Source organism: Egretta garzetta, unplaced genomic scaffold (genome assembly GCF_000687185.1).
Source record: "Egretta garzetta isolate BGI_Z169 unplaced genomic scaffold, ASM68718v1 scaffold454, whole genome shotgun sequence".
Taxonomy (NCBI): Eukaryota; Metazoa; Chordata; class Aves; order Pelecaniformes; family Ardeidae; genus Egretta; species Egretta garzetta.
In genome coordinates this window covers 1858720-1867632 of record NW_009259429.1, presented here as the reverse complement: position 1 = coordinate 1867632, position 8913 = coordinate 1858720, and the positions used below count along the sequence as shown (strand labels likewise).

The window sequence follows — 8913 nt, the reverse complement described above, 5'->3', positions numbered from 1 at the left end:
ATCACAACGCGAGGGGGGGGGGGGGGGGGGGGGGGGGGCGCGGAAGTTCCAGATAAGAGAGTCCTCTAAAAAACCCAGGTCATTTCAGTGCCTCATTTGATTTACTTTAAATACACTCTGCCTGCATGTTCCTTCAGTACAGCAACGATTACCGTCCAGACACATTTTCTCCTTCAGAACTGTATGAGTGTGCTTCACAAAGTGTTTCTGTTAGTTAAAACTACGTGGATAAACCCTCGTCACCTTTTTCTTTTTTCTTTTCCCTGGATTCTCTGTTAGCCTTAAAATACTCCTGGTATGAGCCGGTAAGGCACTGCAGCAGTGTAGCGCTTCCAGTCCTTCCCATATTTGCTGAAACAACGGTGCTCATCCCTAATGCAACGGTGGGTTAGCAGAATAGTCATGTAAACAATGTAGAAGTAAGGCAAGACGTGTTCAAACCCACAAGTCAGGCAATAGGCCAGGGAGCCCATCAAATCTCCTGTGTAATTAAAATGGCGTGCCCACCCCCAGAACCCTGAGGTCATCAGTTTGCTGTAGTACTTGGTCCCATCCACAGACATGTAGGAGCACTCAATATACTCTGGCTTCTTCCCCCATATCCTGCAGTTGCCATTTGTACGACGGAAGAGGTCCTTCTGGTGGTTGGTCGTTCTGAAGATGTAATAGCCAATCAAGCCCAACATCAAGATCCCTATGGCATTAGCTGTGCACAGCTGGACAGGGTGGTAAACCAAATACAAACCCTGGGGAGCAGTAAAAAAAAAAAAAAAAAAAAAAAAAAAAGGCAGTGATTTACTTTATATAGATGCTCAGGATGCCAGACTAACTCCTCAACCTACAGTGATCCAGAACAGATGAGTAGAAAGAAGAGGAAAATCTTCCCCACCAGTATAAACGTGGATAATTTTCAGAAAACTCTGCACCCAGCATTTTCATTCTCTCTCTTTACACACCCCCTCCGCCCCCCCCAAATTGCATTTCTTAGGTGGAACAAGAGGGAAGTTGCAAGGATGCAGACAAACCAGGACAGAAGGAAAAAAACCCCAACAAACCACCACCCACCAAAAAACCCTCAACATGCAGGAGTACAAAAAGGGACTAAAAGGATTTAGAAAAATATATAGTCGTGACGGACAGCAACAGAAAAGGGCACAAAAGAAAGGGAGGAAAGGAAAACATGTCGATTCCAGGCAGGGACAGTAAGCCTTCTGACAAGTGAATTGTTGCAGAGGGATGTTGTAATGGTTACTCAGTATTCAAACTGTCTAGAAACAATTTAAGATCAAAATTAAACTGCTGGGAAAATGTTTCTGGAAAGTTCCTTTCCTTTTAGCCCAAACACGTATCGTACCACATTTTTACCTGCAAAGTATAGAGGTAAGGCAACCAAACACAGTCTCCCCAGCCCAAATACCATCCAAAATGATCATGGCAGATATCAATGGTTTTCAAATACCAGGCTTCATTCCAGAAGAAGTCCAAAACATAAATACCCTGAAACAGAATAGTTTCACCGTAACCAGTTATCCCGATTCATCAGCCTAATCGTTTCTTGTGAAAAGATCTCAAAACTGACTGGTAGTTTTAACACCTCAAAACCAGGGTATTACGAGGAACATATCACACAAATATACTGCATCTATATGGTTAAAGTAATAACAAGTAAGCTATAGCAAAGCTATAGCAAAGCAAGATAACCAAGGGAAGTGTAAGGATGCACACTTAGGGAATGTACTCACGTTTGACCACCCCTAAGTCTCTTCAGCTTAAAAAGTCTTAGGCTTACAGGAGGGGGAAGATGCCCGCTCACGCTCTCCACACGTGCTCTCACATGCTTACTCTCAGACTGACACTCACGCTCGCCCACGCTCTCGCATGTGCACTCACACTTTCTCGCAAGCATGCATGCCCACACCCATGTACACTCACGCCTCGCTTCTCCGCCCATGCTTTCTTCTCTCTCACCCGCCCACTCGCACTTTCTCACGCTCACTTGCCCACTTGCTCTTACTCACCTCCTCTCACTTGCTCTTGCTTTCTTGTGCTCACTCACACCCACACCCTCTTGCACCCGCCTGTGCTCTCTCGCTCTTGCCTGCACATGCCCACACTTTTTTGTTCTCACCTGCCCCAGTGCTCTCACACACTCCAACTTTGACACGCATGCTCACATGCTCGCTTGCACTCTCACATGGACTCGCACGCTCTTGCCCTTGCACACACACCCATGCTCTTACACCCACGCTCTCTTGCTCTTTCCCATGCCCACCCACACTCTCTTGCTCTCACCTGCTCGCTTGCACACACAGCCAGGGCCGGGGCAGAGGCTGGGGCTAGGTCTGGGGCAGAGGACGGGGCCAGGGCAGAGGCAAGGCTGAGATCAGGGCTAGGGCCAGGGTCAAGGCCTGGGCTGAGGCTGGGGCCAGGGCCAGGGCTGACACCAGGGCTAGAGCCGAGGTTGAGGCTGTGGATGGGGCTGGGGTCAAGGCTAGGGCTAGGGCTGTGGCCAGGGCCATATCCAAGGCTGAGGCCAAAGCTGGGGCCAGGGCCAGAGCCAAGACCAGGGCCAAGGCAGAGCCTAAGTTGGGGTCGATCCTAGGGCTGAAGCATGGCTGGGGTCAAGGCAGAGGCCAGGGCCACAGTCGAGGGAGGGCCAAGTTTGGGGCCAAGGCAGAGGCCAGGGCCAGGGCTGGAGCAGGGGTTTGGCCCTCTTGACTGTGCCCTCTCCCCTTCTCGCTCACGCCCTTGCAGCCTCGCCATCGGGGCCTTGCCTACTCACCTGCCCTCATTCTCTCACCCAATCCCTCTCTGAATTTACCTGAAGGACATTAACAAGGACCATGGAGTTGGTTACTTGACCATACAGCTCCTGTTGTTTAGCAGCATAGGAAAGGTTAATTAAAGTCCAGGCTACAATACCAGGGCGCCCATTGAAGAATAGCTTGAAATCAAACCACTTTCCTATTCGAGGGTTAAATTCAATCCCCATCATGTAATCATAGAAGAAGTTGCCAGTGAATTTGCTAGAAAGCATAAAAAACAGAAACATACGCAGTTATACACAAATATAGGTAATTCTGACTACACGTTTCAAATTCGCTTGATGTAACGATAATGAAAATTGTAGAACTATATAATGATGCGCAAGACAACACAAATTGATCCAACTAAAGCCTTACATAGGTAGAGACAAATGAGGTACCCTAGTTTATTTGTGGTAACACTTTTGACCAGTCTAACTATAACCTTACATCTGTCCTATTTGTGACAAATAAGTATTGTGACACTGAGGCTGCCAGTCACATGAAACAGAGGATGGTGCTAATGATGCAAAGAACCACAGTCATCCATCAGCCTATCTATCTGTGCCAGTAAAATATATTCTGTCATTATTATTCTGTGCAGCGTTCAATTTGTATGTCTGATTACCTAGTACTCTCTCATTATTAAAAACCACGTACCAGTCTTTGGCATTGGTGGGGAAGAAGTAGCTTTTAATCATTGCAAATGTGGAAACTGCATATCCCAGGACATTGGCACACCACAGGAGAGGAATCCAGTTGTCAAAAATGATGGTGGGTGAGAACCAGCGGAAGTAATAGGCGTTTGCAAACCAAAGCACATGGGTAATGATCCAAGCCTGAAGTCCATTGATTTCATACTTATTCACTACACCTAAAATATGGAGAAAAAATTGAATGTTACTGACATTGCATTAGTACAGCTTTTTATTAATACGGAGATGTATACGATATATAGATGCTCAATCAAGTGCTCGTGAAATGACCTCACTCTCCTCACCCTCTCAATTAAATATCTCATGGCACTTTTCTGAAAGTTCCATTAGACTCCGCTGTAATCATCAGGCTTTGTTAGGCTGAGTTGTTCTCTTCGCTCTGACTTCCAAGACAGTGAATTTGGAGTCTCCCCTAAAACTGACTAAGGTAACAAGTTACCCTTTGTCACACTTCGTTCACATCACGCATTTTGTTCAAGTCTTGTGCGTTAACATAGCTTCAGCAGGTACAACTGCATGGACAAATACTAGCAATGGTCCACTGTTAATTTTAAGCATCAAAATTATCAATCTGTATTTTTCCATTGCCAGTGTGATGCCTGCCATATCAATAGTTTTACTGACAGTAAGAGGCAGAAATTCTATCGTTTATTCTAAAAGATGATGTAGATTGCTGTTATTTTTGTTTGAAGTAAATGAACAGGGAAGGTGAAAGCATTTATGTCCACATTTCCTCCAGATACATATAGGTTATTAATGACTGTAAGTACAGAAATACTATCATTTAAAAAGGTTGTACAGTGTGTGTATATTCTCAGGAAGAACTTACCAGCAGGGGTGACAGCACCTGCTTGTACACCTCCTACATATCCAGGAAGAAATTTATGGCAGAAGTCGGGAATGAACACATACAAAAACACCTAGGAGAGAGAGGGTGTATTAACAGCAAAGCCAGACAAGACAAAACCCCCAAAACCACTATCCCTGTCATACACATAGCAAATATAATATACAGCAGTTTCAACTAAGTGTTGGATAAGCAAGTACATCAAGATCTGGCTGTTGTGATTTTAGACTAGTAATACGTCCAAGCTATTATACAATTCTAAAGACGTACTTCATGTATGGTTGTCATACTTTTTTTTTTTTTTTTTTTTTTTTTTTTTTTTTTTTTTTGACAGTTGGTGACTAGATTCAGGTCCTTATCCTTTCATTTTGAAGCTTATCTGCGTTACGTGTAAGTTATCTTCCAATTTGGAAAAAAATTGAGTAGTTGGTAAGTTTGAAGATATTTTACAAACCTAAGTTATACTTCATACATCAATGTTCTTTTACTGTCTGTCTACAGAAAATATCACCCCTTCTGCAGTGTTAGTCTATGATATATTTATTGTGTATTAATTTAAAACAAATGGGTATTGTTGTTATATAGTTGCTTTTTCTTAAAAACCACATCAAGTAATATGTCACAAACAAGGAATATCACAGAAGGAACATTTGTGTATATTCCCTATGTATTTATTTTTCAAGTGCATAAGCTCCATTTCGATTCCAAAAAGCCGTGGAAAGCAAGAAACACCAAAGAGTAAATGCCAGTCTGAAATTCCACTACCCTTCATGTCAAAGGAGTAGCAAAATGGGTGCTGGAAAAAAACAGCCACTACGTCGTAACTCAGTAACGTACCTGGAAAGTGACCCAAAGGGTATAGATGCTAGCAGCCTTATAGGTCAGTGTAGGAGTCTTGTTCCAGATGTCAGACAGACGTTTCTTCCCCGTGAGCAAGTCAATGAGTGGATCGGTCAGAGAGCACTGGTACTGGTCACAGGACATTATAAAGTAATACACGATAAGTGGTGCAAACAAGAGCAGGAAGAGGATGCTTGCCAAGGAAAACCAGTCCACCTCCCTGTAATCCAAAACAGAACTTTTTTTACTTTTTTTTTTTTTTCCCCCCAGCTTTCAGTAAGAACAGTGGCTTGATTATGTCAGGCAATTTTTTCAGTGGACCTTCTAGACCAACCAGATGAAAACTGAAAATGTTTTCAGGGCACATATATTTATTCGGGTCAAAGAGCTATACAAAACTTAGCATGTTACATACTTCACCACAAACTGTTATAAAGCTATGCCAGTTGACCAGAGCAACAGAATAGATAATATCTCCCCTCCAAAAAGCAGATTATTATTACAGCCTTCATGTTTTTGATGGCAAACATGGATATAACTGGTATTCAGTTGGAAGTGGTAACAAAACCACAAGATTGTTATGCAAAGCATGGAAACAGAAAAGACAGACCTTGGTTCAACCAGCTATTAGCTGAACTTGCTCTACCACACTGTGTCTGTAGTGGCAAGCCATATAAACACCCATGGCTGTTTCCAGCTTCGATACAATACTCCGCTAACACTTGCGCGACTCTTTCATAAGAAGGATACGAGTCATAAGTCTTTCTGCAGCAGCAGATGTCAGCTGGCAAAACCACAGATGGATGCCCATTTTCCAAGTCTCAGGAAATATTTTGTTCAGCCCTTGAAGGAACTACAATTTTACTGATTTTTATGATTTGCTTTGCTTTTTTGCAAAGAGGACGGCATTTTAACCCAAGCCACATGGCAAGCTCTCTGTCTTAAAAGTCCTGAAGAACTCTGCTTCAGAATCTGTTACTGCAGCTTATTATCCATGAGCTTTCAAGAGAAGGGCAATGCAACAATCTGTTGCTAATAGAATGAAGTTTGAAAGGAATGTAGCCTCTATAAGAGTAAGTATGAACCAGTTTGAAATACAATGACTAATTAGGGTCATCAGCTTCTCTCACCATGCTCTTCCCCACTGGACTTGAGATGTTTGAGTATCATTTTGGGTGCTTTTGTGTTTTCTTTCTTCAGAAGGTTTTTTCTCCTGATGGGCTGCCATGATGTCCTGTATGAAAGAATCACAGAATCACAGAATGTTTTGGGTTGGAAGGGACCCCTAGAGGTCATCTGGTCCAACCCCCCTGCAGTCAGCAGGGACACCGCTAACTAGATCAGGTTGCTCAGAGCCCCGTCCAACCTGGTCTTGAATGCCTACAGGGATGGGGCCTCCACTACCTCTCTGGGCAACCTGTTCCAGTGTTTCACCACCCTCATTGTAAAGAATTTCTTCCTTATATCTAGTCTAAACCTACCCTGGTTTAGTTTAAAACCATTACCCCTTGTCCTGTCACAGCTGGCCCTACTAAAAAGATTTTCCCCATCTTTCCTATAGGCCCCCTTTAGGGTATTACTCCAGCTGGTTCTAAGTAATTCTTATGGCTCTACAGAAGACAAACACAAATAAAAGTTATTAAAACTATTATATAGCCTCCCGATTACAAGAAATTTTGGGGAGGAGGGTAAGCAGGAAAAAAAATCCTTCCCAATTCCTTATGGTCTTATATTCAGCAAAACATAAGCAAAACACTGATGTCAAAGTAATCCATTAAACTTCTTGCTAACTGGAAATTTCTTCTAAGATATATTGTATAATATATGGCTTATTACTTATATGTGAGATGCAAAGGGAGAAAACTGTTTTGCCATGTTCTTATAAGCCTCTGAAAAGAAAGCTCAGTAACTAATTGCCTTTCTTAATTAGAGAAACTGCTACTGTTTTAACATTACCTGTACTGGATCTTGGCAAATAATGTACTTTTCCCTCAACCCTTTGCCCCATATATGTTAGCTACATCAAAGAAAACAAGACTACTCTTTTGAATCCCATCTAAATCAGAAATCAGTGGGAACGGAGAACAACTTACTAGGCAACACCAAATTCTCTCTGTGGAACATGCATTATAGCTTTCTTTTGCTTTACCCAAGTACTTCTTTTATTAAAGATCATCCCATAACCTGAATATTTGGTAATCTCCCCCCCCCCCAAAAAAAAAAAAAAAAAAAAGTAGTATTTTTTCTGAACTCTGACTCATGGGAAGATATAGACTCTAAAACACACAGAGCATTGTAGGTTGCCATTCAGGAGAATTTTCTAACAGTTGTTAGTTTTGTACCTTTTCAGGCTTTGATGTTTTAACTCAAACCAGAAACTAGCAGTTATTTCCACTGAAACAGAAATGATAATGCAAGACACTGTCAGGGCTGTGAGAACACCAACAGGCCTTACTGTCCCTGCCCGGCCTGGCCCAGGGCCACACCTGACCTTGCCCACAGGCCAGGATGCTCGTTTCAGCCCATCCCAGGGCCATCCACTCCTGCCCCAGTGACGCCATAGGCATGCGGGTCTCCAGCCCGCGGTGGGGTGACCTTGGCTGGATGCCAGGTGCCACCAAACTGCTCTAATACTCCCCTCTTCATCAGGACAGGGGAGAGAGAATATAACAAAAGAGATCAGTGTACTAGATTTGAAAGCTCTGCTCATTCTGCTGAGCACTCGTAAAAAGCCTGCCTGCAGCTGGCAGCACTTGGGATTTTGTGCAAGACTCACCCACACCCACAGTTTATCATTAATCCTGCACAGAAACAGGATAATCATCCAATTACCTGAACTGGGAACTGGCTAGATGAGAAAGGCTGGCATTCAATAGGTTGCATATTGGATCCATGCTTCCCCGCTATTTAAAGGCCAACAGCTGCCACCAAGTTTTGCCTTTCTACAGAGCACCTTAAAGAACAAGTGTCTGCTTTGGACTCTTCCCCTAAAAAGATACACCCCAGCCTGACAGACAGCTAGGCCGGCAGTAACCACCTCTCGTGTTCTGACCTATTCCCACATCACTAGCACGTACTAACCTTTCTGGATCAAGACTCCCATTGAAATCGTACTCCTTTTAGTAACTATTTCAATGTCTACAAATGCAAGCTTGCTGTTACCTCCCTAAACACCCCCCAAATACTGCTTTCCTAAACTCTTAGTCAGCTTCTTAACAAGAGCCTGAAGCAAAACTCACAAGTCAAGTATCGGCTGCACAGAGAAGTCCAGAGATGTGCTCTTCCTCCAAACCCAAACTTCAGGGCTTAAGGATGAAATTGCATTACTGCTCATGCTGCGTGACAGGAATAACCACACCAGCCCCACAATTCACGTGGAAGCTCCCGCTATTTAGTGCCTAAGCCACATACCTAATGTACCGATCGCAAAGTTAACATAAAGCCCTTTCGAGCAGGAACAATACACCTGCCTGATGCTTTTCACCAGCATGCTCTGGACTTACCGAAGAGCATCTCAATCAAGCAGACGCGTGGCAAAAAACCACTATTAGACTTGGCCCTACAAAAATAAGGCAGGCTCCTGTTCGTGAATATATCCTTCAAAGGCAAATCCCCAGCTAACACGCCGCGTTCCACAGCGCCCCGCGTTTTGCCCAGAGAGGCAGAGCGCAGCGGGCTGGCCCGGAGGGGCTCCGCAGACTCGTGG

The 8913-nt window shown here is 43.7% G+C and overlaps 1 protein-coding gene across 1 annotated transcript; it reads right to left on the bottom strand.

The window, feature by feature from the left end:
• Window positions 1-144: 144 nt before the first annotated feature.
• On the bottom strand, window positions 145-6435 carry DHCR7 (7-dehydrocholesterol reductase). Its single transcript, XM_009637062.2, has 7 exons — window positions 6338-6435; window positions 5205-5427; window positions 4350-4440; window positions 3465-3678; window positions 2822-3026; window positions 1366-1497; window positions 145-746 (listed from the first exon to the last, which is right to left on the bottom strand). Exons 1-7 carry the CDS (start codon window positions 6433-6435, stop codon window positions 282-284), a joined length of 1428 nt encoding a protein of 475 aa, XP_009635357.1. The 3' UTR covers window positions 145-281.
• Between the last annotated feature and the right edge of the window lie 2478 nt (window positions 6436-8913).